Source organism: Scyliorhinus torazame, chromosome 15 (genome assembly GCF_047496885.1).
Source record: "Scyliorhinus torazame isolate Kashiwa2021f chromosome 15, sScyTor2.1, whole genome shotgun sequence".
Classification (NCBI taxonomy): Eukaryota; Metazoa; Chordata; class Chondrichthyes; order Carcharhiniformes; family Scyliorhinidae; genus Scyliorhinus; species Scyliorhinus torazame.
Window position 1 is genome coordinate 53,441,846 of NC_092721.1, and position 19,346 is coordinate 53,461,191.

Consider the following 19,346-nt stretch of genomic DNA (forward strand, 5'->3'; position numbering starts at 1 on the left):
CCTCCAATTAGAAAAGCATCCTTCCATTGCTACTCTCTGCCTTCTATGACCTAGCCTGTTCTGTATCCACCTTGCCAGCTCACCCCTGATCCCGTGTGACTTCACCTTTCGTACCAGTCTACTATGAGGGACCTTGTCAAAGGCCTGACTGAAGTCCATATGGACAACATCCACTGCCCTACCTGCATCAATCATCTTTGTGACCTCTTCGAAAAACTCTATCAAGTTAGTGAGACATGACCACCCCTTCACAAAACCATGCTGCCTCTCACTAATGCGTCCATTTGCTTCCAAATGGGAGTAGATCCTGTCTCGAAGAATTCTCTCCAGTAATTTCCCTACCACTAACGTAAGGTTCACCGGCCTGTAGTTCCCTGGATTATCCTTGCTACCCTTCTTAAACAAAGGAACAACATTGGCTATTCTCCAGTCCTCCGGGACATCACCTGAAGAGAGTGAGGATCCAAAGATTTCTGTCAAGGCCTCAGCAATTTCCTCTCTAGCCTCCTTCAGTATTCTGGGGTAGATCCCATCAGGCCCTGGGGACTTATCTACCTTAATATTTTTTAAGACGCCCAACACCTCGTCTTTTTGGATCGCAATGTGACCCAGGCTATCTACACACCCTTCTCCAGACTCAACATCTACCAATTCCTTCTCTTTGTTGAATACTGATGCAAAGTATTCATTTAGTATCTTGCCCATTTCCTCAGGCTCCACACATAGATTCCCTTGCCTATCCTTCAGTGGGCCAACCCTTTCCCTGGCTACCCTCTTGCTTTTTATGTACGTGTAAAAAGCCTTGGGATTTTCCTTAACCCTATTTGCCAATGACTTCCTACTTTCCTTATATTCCACACAGGCTTCGTCTGTTCCCAGCCTTTTAGCCCTGACAAATGCCTCCTTTTTCTTTTTGACGAGGCCTACAATATCTCTCGTTATCCAAGGTTCCCGAAAATTGCCGTATTTATCCTTCTTCCTCACAGGAACATGCCAGTCCTGAATTCCTTTCAACTGACACTTGAGAACCTCCCACATCAGATGTTGATTTGCCCCCAAACATCTGCCCCCAATCTAGGTTCTTCAGTTCCCGCCTAATATTATTATAATTAGCCTTCCCCCAATTTAGCACATTCACCCTAGGACCACTCTTATCCTTGTCTACCAGCACTTTTCAACTTACTGAATTGTGGTCACTGTTCCCGAAATGCTCCCCTACTGAAACTTCTACCACCTGGCCGAGCTCATTCCCCGATACCAGGTTCAGTACCACCCCTTCCCTAGTTGGACAGTCTACAGATTGTTTTAAGAAGCCCTCCTGGATGCTCCTTACAAACTCTGCCGCGTCTAAGCCCCTGGCACTAAGTGAGTCCCAGTCAATATTGGGGAAGTTGATGTCTCCCATCATCACAACCCTGTTGTTTTTATTCTTTTCCAAAATCTGTCTACCTATCTGCTCCTCTATCTCCCGCTGGCTGTTGGGAGGCCTGTAGTAAACCCCCAACATTGTGACTGCACCCTTCTTATTCCTGATCTCTACCCATATAGCCTCACTGCCCTCTGAGGTGTCCTCCCATAGTACAGCTGAGATATCCTCCCTAACCAGTAGCGCAACTCCGCCACCCCTTTTACATCCCCCTCTATCCCGCCTGAAACATCTAAATCCTGGAACGTTTAGCTGCCAATCCTGCCCTTCCCTCAACCAGGTCTCTGTAATGGCAACAACATCATAGTTCCAAGTACTAATCCAAGCTCTAAGTTCATCTGCCTTACCCGTAATACTTCTTGCATTGAAATATATGCACTTCAGGCCACCGCTGTGTTCAGCAACTTCTCCCTGTCTGCTCTGCCTCAGAGCCACACTGTCCCTATTCCCTAGTTCTCCCTCAATGCTCTCACCTTCTGACCTATTTCTCCAGTGCCCACCTGCCTGCCATACTGGTTTAAACCCTCCCGTGTGACACTAGCGAACCTCGCGGCCAGGATATTTATGCCTCTCCAGTTTAGATGCAACCCGTCCTTCTTATATAGTTTACACCTGCCCCGGAAGAGCTCCCAGTGGTCCAGATAACGGAAACCTTCCCTCCTACACCAGCTGTTTAGCCACATGTTTAGCTGCTCTATCTTCCTATTTCTAGCCTCACTGGCATGTGGCACAGGGAGTAATCCCGAGATTACAACCCTAGAGGTCCTGTCTTTTAACTTTCTGCCTAGCTCCCTGAACTCCTGCTGCCTATGTCGTTAGTACCAATATGTACAACGACCTCTGCCTGTTTGACCTCCCCCTTCAGGATGCCCTCTACCCGTTCGGAGACATCCTGGACCCTGGCACCAGGGAGGCAACATACCATCCTGGAGTCTCTTTCACGTCCACAGAAGCGCCTATCTGTGCCCCTGGCTATAGAGTCCCCTATTACTATTGCTCTTCTGCGCTTTGACCCTCCCTTCTGAACATCAGAGCCAGCCGTGGTGCCACCGCTCTGGCTGCTGCTGTTTTCCCCTGATCGGCTATCCCCCCTGACAGTATCCAAAGGGGTATACCTGTTCGAGAAGGGGACAACCACAGGGGATTCCTGCACTGACTGCCTGCCCTTTCTGGTGGTCACCCATTTCTCTGCCTGCACCAGGATGCATAAGTTGAACTTGTCTAGGCTGGGGGAGCAAGTGAGGAGCGGGTTTCGGAGCTGGGATGCGCTCCCGCTGTCACTAGCGGGGAGAGTACAGATGGTGAAGATGACGATACTCCCAAGATTCCTGTTTATTTTTCAGTGTCTCCCTATCTTCATTCCGCGGTCCTTCTATAAAAGGATCAATAAAATCATCCTGGGATTTGTTTGGGCGGGGAAGTCCCCGCGGGTAAAGAGGGGGATGCTGGAGCGGAACCGTAGCGAGGGTGGACTGGCGTTGCCGAACCTGAGCAAATACTACTGGGCGGCTAACATAGCCATGATAAGGAAATGGATGGTGGGTACGGGGTCGGTTTGGGAGCGGGTGAAGGCTGCTTTGTGCAGGGGCACCAGCTTGACAGCCCTGGTCACAGCTCCTCTGCCGCTCCCGCCGCCCAGGTACTCCACCAGCCCTATAGTGGTGGCGGCTCTGCGGATTTGGGGCCAATGAAGGAAGCATGCGAGGGAAGTGGGAGCGTCGGTCTGGACCCCAATATGTGACAACCACCGATTTGTCCCGGGGAAGATGGACAGCGGGTTTCGAGCGTGGTGGACGGCGGGGGTGGGAAGGATGGGCGATTTGTTCCTGGAAGGGAGCTTCGCGAGCATGAGGGCGCTGGAGGAGACGTTTAGGCTGGCAAGGGGAAATGACTTTCGGTACTTGCATGTGCAGGATTTCGTACGTAGACAGGTCCCGTCCTTTCCACGCCTTCCACCAAGGGGGATCCAGGACAGGGTAGTTTCCAGGGGAGAGGTAGGAGAGGGGAGAGTCTCGGATATATATAAGGAGCTTATGGGAGCGGAGGACACAGGGGCCGTGGAACTGAAACTCAAGTGGGAGGAGGAGTTTGGTGGGGAGCTGGAGGGAGGCGTATGGGCAGACGCTCTGAGGAGGGTAAATGCAACCGCAACATGTGCCAGGCTCGGCCTGATTCAGTTCAAGGTAGTTCACTGCGCCCACATGACGGTGGCCCGGTTGAGTAAATTCTTTGGGCTGGAGGACAAGTGTGCTAGATGTGCGGGAGGACCAGCGAACCATGTCCATATGCTCTGGGTGTGCCCAAAACTCAGGGGGTACTGGCAGGGATTTGCGGACGTCATGTCCCGGGTACTGAAAGCAAGGGTGGCGATGAGTCGAGAGGTGGCGATTTTTGGGGTGTCGGAGGACTCGGGAGTCCAGGAGGGGATAGAGGCCAACATTGTGGCCTTTGCTTCCCTGGTAGCCCGGCAACGATTACTGTTGGCCTGGAGGGACTCAAAGCCCCCAAAGACCAAAGTATAGCTGTCGGACATGGCAAGTTTTCTCGGCTTGGAAAAAATCAAGTTCGCCTTACGAGGATCACTATCGGGGTTCGCCCGGAGGTGGCAACCATCCATCGACTTCTTCGCGGGGAACTAATCGTCAGCTGGGGGGGGGGGGGGTAAATAGTGTAGAGTAGGGGGGAAGAATAGGCGGGTCTATTTATGAGAGAGGAACTGTTGTTTACATTATGTTTTTGTAATTGATATTTGCACACTAATGTATATTGTTACTGTTTAAAATGCCAAAAATACCTCAATTAAATTGTTTGTTTAAAAAAAAGAATCATAGAATTTACAGTGCAGAAGGAGGCCATTCAGCCCATCGAGTATGCATCGCCTCTTGGAAAGAGCACCCTACTTAAGACCACACCTCCACTCCATCTCAGTAACCCAACATAACCTTTTTTGGACACCAACGGCAATTTATCATGGCTAATCCACCAAACCTGCACATCTGTGCGAGGAAGCGCAGACACGGGGAGAACGTGCAGACTCTGCACAGACAGTGACCCAAGCCGGGAATCGAACCTGGGACCCTGGAGCTGTGAAACAACTGTGCTAACCACTGTGCTACTGACAATATAATAGCTAGACATGGAATCAATGAATCATTTACAATATTTCAAAAGTTTTAAAATCATTCAACTTTTATTTCAACCTCTGAAGTAACAAAATCCTTGAGATGACTAAATTTAATGAATGTGCCATCAGCCAGGAGAACCTGTTGACTCCTTCAAGAACAAAGAACAAACAAAAGTACAGCACAGCAACAGGGTCTTTGGCCCTCCAAGCCTGTGCCGACCATGCTGCCCGTCTAAACTAAAATCTTCTGCACTTCCGGGGTCCGTATCCCTCTATTCCCATCCTATGGGAAGTAGATCCTTAGAAAATAGGTGACAGGTTTAGATAAAGGACCTGGATCGGTGCAGGTTGGGAGGGCCGAAGGGCCTGTTCCTGTGCTGTAATTTTCTTTGTTTTTTGTTCTTATTCATGCATTTGTCAAGATGCCCCTTAAACATCACTATCGTCCCTGCTTCCACCACCTCCTCTGGCAGCGAGTTCCAGGCACCCACTACCCTCTGTGTAAAAAACTTGCCCTGTACATCTCCTCTAAACCTTGCCCCTCGCACCTTAAACCTATGCCCCCTAGTAATTGACCCCCCTACCCTGGGAAAAAGTCTATGAGTATCCACTCTGTCTATGCCCCTCATAATTTTGCAGACCTCTATCAGGTCGCCCCTCAACCTCCGTTGTTCCAGTGAGAACTAACCGAGTTTATTCAACCTCTCCTCATAGCTAATGCCCTCCATACCAGGCAACATCCTGATAAATCTCTTCTGCACCCTCACTAAAGCCTCCACAGCCTTGTGGTAGTGTGGCGACCAGAATCGAACACTATACTCCAAATGTGGCCTGACTAAGGTTTTATATAGCTGCAACATGACTTGCCAATTTTTATACTCAATGCCCCGGCCAATGAAGGCAAGCATGCCGTATGTCTTCTTTTCTACCTTCTCCACCTGTGTTGCCCCTTACAGTGACCTGTGGTCTCCCGGACTGTAAATACTCTTGAGAGTTCTACCATTCACTGTACAAATGCTTTAGAATGTCTGAAGGTTGTGATTATGGTGATCTGAAATCTGAGTTAATCAGGGATAGAATAGTTGTAGGAATGGTGGATGACGTACTCGGGCACATGTCTCAAGTGAAGGAAGATTTAACGCTTGTGAAGATTGTCAGGCAACCTGAAATCTGTTTGCAGCACAGTTCTATATTAAGAGGGGGGAAGTAAACCATGGTACAAAAGAAACTCTACTGTCCAGTTAGTGAAACAGCACAGAAACTGACAGTAATGTGGTTGACTCTTAAATGACCTTTGAAATGATCAAGCAAGCCACCCAGTTGAAGAAAACAAAACGAATGAAACTGGCAGACCACCCAGCATCGATCAAGGCACCAGAAACGACACCGGAAGCGACGATGGCAAACCTTGCACTGTTGATCCTCCTTACTATCATCTGGGGGCTTGTGCCATTATTGGGAGAGTTGTCCCATGAAGTAGTCAAGCAACAACCTGATAGCCATACTCACAGAATCATACCTTACAGATAACATCCGAGACACCACCATCACCATTCCTGGGTATGTCCTGTCACACTTTGGACAGACCCAGCAGAGCAGGTGGCACAGTGCTGTACAGTCAGAGGGGGTTAGAGGAAGGAGGAGTTGCCTGGGGAGCCCGCAACACTGGCTGTGGACCCCATAAAGTTTCATTGCCCTAGGTGAAACATGGACAAGGAAACCTCCTGCTGATTACCACGTTACGTCCACCCTCAGCTGATGAATCAGTACTCCTAAATGTTGAACATCGTTTGGAGGAAGCATTGAGGGTGGCAAGTGCATAGTGTACTCTGAGTAGCAGACTTCAATGTCCATGACAAAGAGAGGCTTGGTAGTACGACCACAGACTACGCCAGCGAGGATATAGCTGCTAGACTGGGTCTGCGGCAGGTGGTGAGGGAACCAACATGAGGGAAATATATACCTGACCACATTCTCACAAACCTGCCGCATATGCATCTGTCCATGAAAGTATCGGTAAGGGTGACACTATACGGTCCTTGCGGAGACAAAACCCCGTTTTCACATTGAGGATATCCTCCAACTACTTGTGTGGAAATACCATTGTGCAAAATTAGACAGACTTCAAACAGATCTAGCAACTCAAGATTAGGCATATATGAGGTGCTATGGGTCACCAGTAGCAGCAGGATTGTACTCAACCACAATCTGTAACCTCATAGCCCAACATGTACCCCACTCTACCATTACCACCAAGCCAAGATCAATCCTGGTTAAATGAAGAGTGCAGGAGGGTACACCAGGCGCAACACCAGTTTTACTTGGTGAAGCTACAGCACAGGATTATTTGCATGCCAAAGCTGTAGGTATTAGGAAGGGCTAAGCAACCCCACAGCCACTGAATCAAATCTAAGCTCTATCGTCCTGCCACATCCAGAAATGAATGGTAGTGAATAATTAGACTACTCACACAAGGAGGAGGCTCTACCAATATCCCCATTCACATCATTGGAGGAGCCCAGCACATCAGCGCAAAGCTAAGGCTGAAGCATTCGCAACAATCTTCAGCCAGAAGTGCCAAGTGGATGATCCACCTTGGCCTCCTCTGGAGGTCCCCAACATCACAGATGTCAATCTTCATTCAACTTGATTCATTCCATACAATGTCAGGAAACTGCTGAATGCACTGGATACTGCAAAGGCTATTGGTGCTGACAATATTTTGGCAACAGTACTTAAGGCAGGTTCTGCAGAGCTTGCCGCGCCAATAGCCAAGCTGTTCCAGTACAATGGCATTGACCCGGCAATGTGGAAGGTTGTCTATGTATATCATGGACATTAGAAGCAGGACAAATCCAACCTGGCCAATTACCGCCCCATCAGTCTACTCCTGATCATCAGTAAAGTGATCATCATGAAAGGGTCATCAACAGTGCAATCAAGCAGTGCTTGCTTAACAATAACCTGCTTACTGACACTCAGTGCAGGATTCTCTCAGCCTGGGGCCGGGCCGAGAATCCCCGCGACCGGCGCGAATCGCGCCATGCCGTCCCGACGCCGGCACGTGATTCTCCGCAGAGCCGGTCGGGCTCCCCCCCCCCCCCCCCCCGCCGATTCTCGGCCCGGGATTGGCCGAGCGGCCGTCGTAAAAAACCCGAGCCCTGCCGGCGACGTTCACACCTGCTCTCAGCTGGCGGGACCTCGGCGTAGAAGGGTGGAGGGGAGGGGGGGGGTTCTGATGGGGTAAGGTAAATGAACTTTGGTAAATGAGCTTGGATTAGAACTTGGAACTATGATGTTGTTGCCATTACAGAGACCTGGTTGAGGGAAGGACAGGATTGGCAGCTAACCGTTCCGGGATTTAGATGTTTCAGGAGGGATAGAGGGGGATGTAAAAGGGATGGTGGAGTTGAGCTACTGGTTAGGGAGACTATCACAGCTGTACTATGGGAGGACACCTCAGAGGGCAGCGAGGCTATATGGGTAGAGATCAGGAATAAGAAGGGTGCAGTCACAATGTTGGGGGTTTACTACAGGCCTCCCAACAGCCAGCGGGAGATAGAGCAGCAGATAGGTAGACAGATTTTGGAAAAGAGTAAAAACAACAGGGTTGTTGTGATGGGAGACTTCAACTTCCCCAACATTGACTGGGACTCACTTAGTGCCAGGGGCTTAGACGGGGCAGAGTTTGTAAGGAGTACCCGGGGGGCTTCTTAAAACGATATGTAAACAGTCCAACTAGGGAAGGGGCTGTACTGGACTTGGTATTGGGGAACGAGCCCGGCCAGGTGGTAGAAGTTTCAGTAGGGGAGCATTTCAGGAACAGTGACCACAATTCAGTCCTAGGGTGAATGTGCTAAATTGGGGGAAGGCTAATTATAACAATGTTAGGCGGGAACTGAAGAACCTAGATTGGGGGCGGATGTTTGAGGGTAAATCAACATCTGACATGTGGGAGGCTTTCAAGTGTCAGTTGAAAGGAATTCTGGACCGGCATGTTCCTGTGCGGAAGAAGGATAAATACTGCAAATTTCGGGATACTCGTCAAAAAGAAAAAGGAGGCATATGTCAGGGCTGGAAGGCTGGAAACAGACAAAGCCTGTGTGGAATATAAGGAAAGGAGGAAGGAACTTAAGCAAGGAGTCAGGAGGGCTAGAAGGGGTCACGAAAAGTCATTGGCAAATAGGGTTAAGGAAAATCCCAAGGCTTTTTATACGTACATAAAAAGCAAGAGGGTAGCCAGGGAAAGGGTTGGCCCACTGAAGGATAGGCAAGGGAATCTATGTGTGGAAACAGAGGAAATGGGCGAGGTACTAAATGAACTTTGCATCAGTATTCACCAAAGAGAAGGAATTGGTGGATGTTGAGTCTGGAGAAGGGTGTGTAGATAGCCTGGGTCACATTGAGATCCAAAAAGACGAGGTGCTGGGTGTCTTAAGGTAGATAAATCCCCAGGGCCTGATGCGATCTACCCCAGAATACTGAAGGAGGCTAGAGAGGAAAATGCTGAGGCCTTGACAGAAATCTTTGGATCCTCACTCTCTTCAGGTGATGTCCCGGAGGACTGGAGAATAGCCAATGTTGTTCCTTTGTTTAAGAAGGGTAGCAAGGATAATCCAGGGAACTACAGGCCAGTGAACCTTACGTCAGTGGTGGGGAAATTACTGGAGAGAATTCTTCGAGACAGGATCTACTCCCATTTGGAAGCAAATGGACACATTAGTGAGAGGCAACATGGTTTTGTGAAGGGGTGGTCATGTCTCACTAACTTGATAGAGTTTTTCGAAGAGGTCACAAATATGATTGATGCAGGTAGGGCAGTGGATGGTGTCCATATGGACTTCAGTCAGGCCTTTGACAAGGTAGACTGGTACAAAAGGTGAAGTCACACGGGATCAGGGGTGAGCTGGCAAGGTGGATACAGAACAGGCTAGGTCATAGAAGGCAGAGAGTAGCAATGGAAGGGTGCTTTTCTAATCGGAGGGCTGTGACTAGTGGTGTTCCGCAGGGCTCAGTGCTGGGACCTTTGCTGTTCGCAGTATATAAATGATTTGGAGGAAAATGTAACTGGTCTGATTAGTAAGTTTGCAGACGACACAAAAGTTGGTAGAATTGCGGATAGCGATGAGAACTGTCAGAAGATACAGCAGGATTTAGATCGTTTGGAGACTTGGGCGGAGAAATGGCAGATGGAGTTTAATCCGGACAAATGTGAGGTAATGTATTTTGGAAGGTCTAATGCAGGTAGGGTGGAACCCTCAAGAGTACTGAAAGTCAGAGAGATCTAGGTGTACAGGTCCACAGGTCACTGAAAGGGGCAACACAGGTGGAGAAGGTAGTCAAGAAGGCATACGGCATGCTTGCCTTCATTGGCCGGGGCATTCAGTATAAGAATTGGCAAGTCATGTTGCAGCTGTATAGAACCTTAGTTAAGCCACACTTGGAGTATAGTGTTCGATTCTGGCCGCCACACTACCAGAAGGATGTGGAGGCTTTAGAGAAGGTGCAGAAGAGATTTACCAGAATGTTGCCTGGTATGGAGGGCATTAGCTATGAGGAGCGGTTGAATAAACTTGGTTTGTTCTCACTGGAACGACGGAGGTTGAGGGGCGGCCTGATAGAGGTCTACAAAATTATGAGGGGCATAGACATAGTGGATAGTCAGAGGCTTTTCCCCAGGGTAGAGGGGTCAATTACTAGGGGGCATAGGTTTAAGGTGCGAGGGGCAAGGTTTAGAGGAAATGTACGAGGCAAGTTTTTTACACAGAGGGTCGTGGAAGCAGGGACGATAGTGACATTTAAGGGGCATCTTGACAAATACATGAATAGGATGGGAATAGAGGGATACGGACCCAGGATGTGTAGATGATTGTAGTTTAGTCGGGCAGCATGGTCGGCACGGGCTTGGTGGGCCAAAGGGCCTGTTCCTGTGCTGTACTTTTCTTTGTTCTTTGACCCCGAGGGGGGAGGGGGGCCGGGTGCCCTCCGATGTGGTCTGGCCCACGATCAAGGCCCACCGATGGGCGGGCCGGCCTCTCTGGCTGGGGGCCTCCTTTCTTCAGCGCTGGCCCCTGTAGGCCTGCGCCATGTTGCGTCAGGGCTGGCACGGAGAAGTGAGCCACTGCGCATGCACGCGTTGGTGCCGGTGCCAGTGCGCATGCATGGACCCCGCGCCGCCCAGTCCACGCCAGGATCGGCAGCTGGAGCGGCGTGGATCACTCCAGTGCCGTGCAGGCCCCCTGTAGGGGCCCGAATTGCTGATCCTGAGGCCGTGTTGACGCCGTCGAGAAACGCGACGGCGTCAACACTTAGCCTCAGGATCACAGAATCCCGCCCTCAGTTTCAATTCTGTCAGGACCACCAGGGTGCTGAATTCATTACAGCCTTGGACAAAAGAATGTCAGAGATGAGATGAGAGTGATTGCTATTGATATCAAGCCTGTATTTGAATAAGTGTAGCATCAAGGAGCTCTCACAAAACTGGAGTCAATGGGAATCGGGGGAACGCCCTCTGCTGTTTGAAGTCGTATCTCATACAAAGCAAGATGGTTATGATTGTTGGAGGTCAGTCATCTCAGCTCCAGGACATCACTGCAGGAGTTCGTCAGAAGTCGGGATGCTTCCCTATGGCCATTCAGGCGACCGTCCTCGGCACAAGCATCTTCAGCTGCTTCAGCAATAACCTTCCTTCCATCATAAGATCAGAAGTGGGGATGTTCGCTGAGGATTGCACAATGTTCAGCAATGTTCACAAAAGGTTGTTGCATAAGATAAAGATGCATGGCATTAAGGGGAAAGTAGTAGCATGGATAGAGGATTGGTTAATTAATAGAAAGCAAAGAGTGGGGATTAATGGGTGTTTCTCTGGTTGGCAATCAGTAGCTAGTGGTGTCCCTCAGGGATCAGTGTTGGGCCCACAACTGTTCACAATTTACATAGATGATTTGGAGTTGGGGACCAAGGGCAATGTGTCCAAGTTTGCAGACGACACTAAGATAAGTGGTAAAGCAAAAAGTGCAGAGGATACTGGAAGTCTGCAGAGGGATTTGGATAGGCTAAGTGAATGGGCTAGGGTCTGGCAGATGGAATACAATGTTGACAAATGTGAGGTTATCCATTTTGGTAGGAATAACAGCAAAAGGGATTATTATTTAAATGATAAAATATTAAAACATGCTGCTGTGCAGAGAGACCTGGGTGTGCATGAGTCGCAAAAAGTTGGTTTTCAGGTGCAACAGGTGATTAAGAAGGCAAATGGAATTTTGTCCTTCATTGCTAGAGGGATGGAGTTTAAGACTAGGGAGGTTATGCTGCAATTGTATAAGGTGTTAGTGAGGCCACACCTGGAGTATTGTGTTCAGTTTTGGTCTCCTTACTTGAGAAAGGACGTACTGGCACTGGAGGGTGTGCAGAGGAGATTCACTAGGTTAATCCCAGAGCTGAAGGGGTTGGATTACGAGGAGAGGTTGAGTAGACTGGGACTGTACTCGTTGGAATTTAGAAGGATGAGGGGGGATCTTATAGAAACATATAAGATTACGAAGGGAATAGATAGGATAGATGCGGGCAGGTTGTTTCCATTGGCGGGTGAAAGCAGAACTAGGGGCATAGCCTCAAAATAAGGGGAAGTAGATTTAGGATTGAGTTTAGGAGGAACGTCTTCACCCAAAGGGTTGTGAATCTATGGAATTCCTTGCCCAGTGAAGCAGTAGAGGCGCCTTCATTAAATGTTTTTAAGATAAAGATAGATAGTTTTTTGAAGAATAAAGGGATTAAGGGTTATGGTGTTCGGGCCGGAAAGTGGAGCTGAGTCCACAAAAGATCAGCCATGATCTAATTGAATGGTGGAACAGGCTCGAGGGGCCAGATGGCCTACTCCTGCTCCTAGTTCTAATGTTCTTATAATGTGCTACTCCTCAGGTACTGAAGCAGTCCCTGTAGCATTGTGGATAGCACAATTGCTTCACAGCTCCAGGGTCCCAGGTTCGATTCCGGCTTGGGTCACTGTCTGTGCGGAGTTTGCACATCCTCCCCGTGTGTGCGTGGGTTTCCTCCGGGTGCTCCGGTTTCCTCCCACAGTCCAAAGATGTGCAGGTTAGGTGAATTGGGCATGATAAATTGCCCTTGGTGTCCAAAATTGCCCTTAGTGTTGGGTGGGGTTACTGGGTTATGGGGATAGGGTGGAGGTGTGACCTTTGTTAGGGTGCTCTTTCCAAGAGCCGGTGCAGACTCGATGGGCCGAATGGCCTCCTTCTGCACTGTAATTTCTATGATGTCCAAATGTGGCAAAACCTCAAAAATATCCTGGCTTGGACTGACAAGTGGCAAGTAGGAATCAAGTAGGAATCTAACCATCACACCTTGACATTCAATGGCATTGCCATCACTGAATCACCCACTGGCAACATCCTGGGGGTTACAATTGACTAGAAACTCAGCAGGATTGGATACATAAATACTGTGGCTACCAGAGCAGGTCAAAGCTTAGGAATCTTGCAGCAAGTAACTCACCTCCTGGCTCCCCAAAGCCTGTCCACAATCTACAAGGTGCAAGTCAGGAGTGTGATAGAATACTCTCCCCTACCTGGATGAGTGCAGTTCCAACAACACTCAAGAGGCTTGACACCATCCAGGACAAAGCAGCCCGCTTGACTGGCATTGCTTCTAAAATATTCACTCCTCTCACAACCGACACAGAGTAGCAGCCGTTTGTACCATCTATAAGATGCACTGCAGGAACTTATCAAGGCTCCTTAGGCAGCACCTGCACCTTCCAAACCTACGACCACTTCCATCAAAAAGGACAAGTGCAACAGATATGTAGGAAAACCACCACCTGCAAGTTCCCCTCCAAGCGACTCACCATCCTGACTTCAACAATATCATCATTCCTGTACTATCGCTGTATAAATCCTGGAAGTCCCTCCCTAACAACAGCACTATGGGTGTACTATACCACATGAACTTCACTGGTTCAACAAGGTCACCACCACCTTCTCAAGGTCAGTAAAGGATGGGCAATGAATGCTGGTCAAGCAAGCGGAGTCCTTTGAATGAATTCAAAATATTTGCTTAATATTTAAATGTGGGCGGAAGGCTTTTGGGTTGCTTTTTACATTGACTGCCATTGTATTCTCAATATTTATTCTTTCATAGAATCATAGTATAGAATCCCCACAGTGCCGAAGGAGGCCATTCGGGCCATCGTGCCTGCACCGCCCCTCTGAAAGAGCACTCCTGCCCTATCTTCGTAACCCATCTAAACCTTTGGAGACCAAGGGGCAATTTAACATGGCCAATCCACCTAACCTACACATCTTTGGAATGTGGGAGGAAACCAGAGCACCCGGAGGAAGCCCACACGGACACGGGAGAACGTGGAAACTCCACGCAGTCACCCAAGGTCAGAATTGAACCAGGGTCCCTGGCGTTGGGAGACAGCAGTGCTAACCACTGTGCTAACGTGCCGCCCAGTCATGTTTTTTTTTATTTGTCAGTCTGCATATCTTTGTCAGTCACATTTTCCTCTTGACTTCCCCATTCAACCTTGATTTGATTTGACTTGACTTGACTCTCCCATCTGACATGCATCACACTTTCTATTTTCTCAGAATCTATCTGAATAAACGAACAAGTAAAAATTACAAGAGAATTATGTAGCTTTGAAAGTAGTTCAATCAAATTAGTAATTAAACATTCATATTTACTGTAGCATAACTTTAATTTTGTTTGCATTGTAACAAAACCAACATTTTTTTCACATTCATTGTTGGAAAAAAGTTAAGGTATAGTGATCCAAGGATATAAGTCTTACTTTTTAAATGACAAAGACCGTCTTCTCTTCCTTTAATTTTATCCTCAACCTTGCGTGACAAGCTTTCACGAAAGAGAAAAAAGTCTGGAAATGCTTTAGTTTTTTCTTCTCTGTCAGAATCAACGGTATCCAGAATTCTTGTAAGCTGTCCTCCAGAGATGCCTTGAACTCCCTAGGAATTAAATGTTCCATAACATTAATGAAAAAACCCAGAACTGTGAATACTTTCTGACTAAAATTATTCACTATCCTACACATAAATGAAATATATTACAAACAGTAATATTGTGGATAATATACCGTTGTGGTGAAACTATTCTTACTGCACAGGTGAGTTAAAATTTACTGAGCTGAAATAGAAGCTAAAATCTTTGCTCTGTATTGAAATGAATAGGCATGAATGTTAAACTTTAATCTGTCTGCTGTCTGGAAGTGTTGGTACATTGGGATTGCTAAAAATAATGTAGATTGAACGTCCAATCAAATGTATCAGGAAGAATGCTGTTCAATGGCATTTGATAAGGTTCCCTATGGTAGGCTCATTCAGAAAATTAGGGGGCATGGGATACAAGGAAATTTGGCTGTCTGGATACAGAATTGGCTGGCCGAAAGAAGACAGCGAGTGGTAGTGGATGGAAAGTATTCCGCCTGGAGGTCGGTGACCAGGACAAATATGGCAAATTTCGGAAACCGTGGATAACGAGAGATATTGTAGGCTTCGTCAAAAAGAAAAAGGAGGCATTTGTCAGGGCTAGAAGGCTGGGAACAGACAAAGCCTGTGTGGCATATAAGGAAAGTAGAAAGGAACTTCAGCAAGGAGTCAGGAGGGCTAAAATGGGTCATGAAAAGGGTTAAGAAAAATCCCAAGGCTTTTTACACATATATAAAAAGCAAGAGGGTAGCCAGGGAAAGAGTTGGCCCACTGAAGGACAGGGGAGGGAATCTATATGTGGAGCCAGAGGAAATGGGTGAGGTACTAAAAAAATACTTTGCATCAGTATTCACCAAAGAGAAGGAATTGGTTGATGTTGAGTCTGGAGAAGGGAGTGTAGATAGCCTGGGTCACATTGAGATCCAAAAAGATGAGGTATTGGGCGTCTTGAGAAATATTAAGGTGGATAAGTCCCCAGGGCCTGATGGGATCTACCCCAGAATACTGAAGGAGGCAAGAGTGGAAATTGCTGAGGCCTTGACAGAAACCTTTGGATCCTCCCTGTCTTCAGGTGATATCCCATAGGACTGGAGAATAGCCAATGTTGTTCCTTTGTTTAAGAAGGGTAGCAAGGATAATCCAGGGAACTACAGGCCGGTGAGCCTTACGTGGTAGGGAAATTACTGGAGAGAATTCTTCGAGACAGGATCTACTCCAATTTGGAAGCAAGTGGACGTATTAGCGAGAGGCAGCACGGTTTTGTGAAGGGTAGGTCGTGTCTCACTAGCTTGATAAAGTTTATCGAGGAGGTCACAAAGATGATTGGTGAAGGTAGGGCAGTGGATGTTGTCAATATGGACTTCAGTAAGGCCTTTGACAAGGTCTCTCATGGCAGACTGGTACAAAAGGTGAAGTCACACGGGTTCAGAGGTGAGCTGGCAAGATGGCTACAGAACTGGACAAGTCATAGAAGGCAGAGGGTAGCAATGGAAGAGTGCTTTTCTGATTGGAGGGCTGTGACTAGTGGTGTCCCGCAGCAATGAGTGCTGGGACCACTGCTGTTTGTAGTTATAGATAAAGGATTTGGAATAAAATGTAACTGATCTGATTAGTAAGTTTGCAGACGACACAAAGGTTGGTGGAATTGCGGATAGCGATGAGGACTGTCAGAGGATACAGCAGGATTTAGATTGTTTCGAGACTTGGGCGGAGAGATGGCAGATGGAGTTTAATCCAGACAATTGTGAGGTAATGCATTTTGGAAGGTCTAATACAGGTTGGGAATATACAGTGAATGGTAGAACCCTCAAGAGTATTGACAGTCAGAGAGATCTAGGTGTACAGGTCCACAGGTCACTGAAAGTTGCAACACAGGTGGAGAAGGTAGTCAAGAAGGCATACAGCATACTTGCCTTCATTGCCCGAGGCATTGAGTATAAAAATTGGCAAGTCATATTGCAGCTGTAGAGAACCTTAGTTTGGCCACACTTGGAGTATCGTCTTCAATTCTGGTCGCCACACTACCAGAAGGATGTGGAGGCTTCAGAGAGGGTGCAGAATAGATTTAGGTCATAGAACATAGAACAGTACAGCACAGAACAGGCCCTTCGGCCCTCGATGTTGTACCGAGCATTGTCCGAAACCAAGATCAAGCAATCCCACTCCCTGTCATTCTGGCGTGCTACATTTGCCTATCCAATAACCGCTTGAAAGTTCCTGAAGTGTCCGACTCCACTATCACAGCAGGCAGTCCATTCCACACCCTAACCACTCTCTGAGTAAAGAACCTACCTCGGACACCCGGAGGGTGTCTTATAGTTATGCCCCCTTGTAACAGCTACATCCACCCGAGGAAATAGTCTCTGAACGTCCACTCTATCTATCCCCCTCATTATCTTATAAACTTCTATTAAGTCGCCTCTCATCCTCTTCTGCTCCAAAGAGAAAAACCCTAGCTCCCTCAACCTTTCCTCATAAGACCTATCCTGCAAACCAGGCAGCATCCTTGTAAATCTCCTTTGCACCCTTTCCAATGCTTCCACATCCTTCCTATAATGAAGTGACCAGAACTGCACACAATACTCCAAATGTAGTCTCACCAGGGTCATGTATAGTTGCAGCATAACCCCGCGGCTCTTAAACTCAAGCCCCCTGTTAATAAACGCGAACACACTATAAGCCTTCTTCACGGCTCTATCCACTTGTGTGGCAACCTTCAGAGATCTCTGTTCCTCCACATTCCTCAGAACCCTGCTGTTGCCCCTGTAATCCGCATTCAAATTTTTTTCTACCAAAATGAATCACCTCTCTGAAGCCTCCACATCCTTCTGGTAGTGTGGCGACCAGAATTGAAGACGATACTCCAAGTGTGGCCAAACTAAGGTTCTCTACAGCTGCAATATGACTTGCCAATTTTTATACTCAATGCCTCGGGCAATGAAGGTTAATCTCCATCTGCCATTTTTCGGCCCAGCTCTGCATCCTATCCACCTCATCCACTACTCCACCAATCTTGGTGTCATCAGCAAATTTACTGACCCACCCTTCAGCCCCCTCCCCCAAGTGATTAATAAAAATCACAAATAGCAGAGGACCCAGCACTGATCCCTGTGGTACACCGCTGGTAACTGGTCTCCAGTCTGAAAATGTTCCATCCACCACCACCCTCTGTCTTCTATGTGATAGCCAGTTACTCATCCAATTGGCCAAATTTCCCTCTATCCCACACCTCCTTACTTTCTTCATGAGCCGACCATGGGGAACCTTATCAAATGCCTTACTAAAATCCATGTATACGACATCAACTGCTCTACCTTCATCTACACACTTAGTTATCTCCTCAAAGAATTCAATCAAATTTGTGAGGCAAGACCTACCCTTCACGAATCCGTGTTGACTATCCCGGATTACGCTGCATCTTTCCAAATGGTCATAAATCCTATCCTTCAGGACCTTTTCCATTATCTTCCCGACCACCGAAGTAAGACTAACTGGCCTATAATTACCAGGGTCATTCCTATTCCCTTTCTTGAACAGAGGAACATTCGCCACTTTCCAGTCCTCTGGCACTGTCCCCGTGGACTGCGAGCACCCAAAGATCAAAGCCATTGGCTCTGCAATCTCATCCCTTGCCTCCCAAAAAAATCCTTGGGTATATTCCATCTGGCCCAGGGGACTTGTCGACCCTCAGGTTTTTCAAAATTGCTAATACATCCTTCCTCAGAATATCTACTTCCTCCAGCCTACCTGCCTGAATCACACTCTCATCCTCAAAAACATGGCCCCTCTCCTTTGTGAACACTGAAGAAAAGTATTCATTCAACGCCTCTCCTATTACTTCTGACTCCATGCACAAGTTCCCACTACTGTCCTTGACCGGCCCTACCCTACCCTTTGTCATTCTTTTATTTCTCACATAAGAGTAAAAAGCCTTGGGGTTTCCTTGATCCGACCCGCCAAGGACTTCTCATGCCCCCTCCTAGCTCTCCTAAGCCCTTTTTCAGCTCATTTCTTGCTACCTTGTAACCCTCAAGCGACCCTACTGAACCTTGTTTTCTCATCCTTACATACTCTTCCTTTTTCCTCTTGACAAGACATTCAACCTTTTTTGTGAACCATGGTTCCCTCAGGTGGCCATTTCCTCCCTGCCTGACAGGGACATGCCTATCAAGGACACGCAGTATTTGTTCCTTGAACAAGCTCCACTTTTCATTTGTGCCTTTCCCTGACAGTTTCTGTTGCCATCTTATGATCCCTAATTCTTGCCTAATCGCATCATAATTACCCCTCCCCCAATTATAAACCGTGCCCTGCCGTATGGCCCTATCCCTCTCCATTGCAATAGTGAAAGACACCGAATTGTGGTCACTATCTCCAAAGTGCTCTCCCACAAACAAATCTAACATTTGGCCCGGTTCATTACCCAGTACCAAATCCAATCCAACCCCTCTTGATGGCCTATCCACATATTGTGTCAGGAAACCTTCCTGCACACACTGTACAAAAACTGTCCCATGCGAACTGTTTTACCAGGATGTTGCCTGGTATGGAGGGCATTAGCTATGAATAAACTCGGTTTGTTCTCACTGGAACGACGGAGGTTGAGGGGCATCCTGATAGAGGTCTATAAAATTATGAGGGGCATAGACAGAATGGATAGTCAGAGTCTTTTTTCCAGGAAAGAGGGGTCAATTACTAGGGGGCATAGGTTTTAGATGCGAGGGGCAAGGTTTAGAGATGTACGAGGCAAGTTTTTTTACACAGAGGGAAGTGGGTGTCTGGAACTCGCTGCCAGAAGAGGTGGTGGAAGCAGGGATGATAGTGACGTTTA

At 47.7% G+C, this 19,346-nt stretch overlaps 1 protein-coding gene across 9 annotated transcripts in view; it reads right to left on the reverse strand.

The window, feature by feature from the left end:
- The window catches only part of dzip1 (DAZ interacting zinc finger protein 1), a 646,334-nt gene that overhangs the window by 158,945 nt on the left and 468,043 nt on the right, over positions 1-19,346 (reverse strand). For all 9 annotated transcript variants that reach the window (XR_011935128.1, XR_011935127.1, XM_072476252.1 and 6 more), the window contains one exon: positions 14,365-14,536. Coding sequence is in view for 7 of the 9 variants with exons in the window: in XM_072476252.1 (XP_072332353.1) it covers positions 14,365-14,536 (172 nt within the window). In the remaining 2 variants the exon portion in view is untranslated. The remainder of the gene's footprint in view (positions 1-14,364; positions 14,537-19,346) is intronic.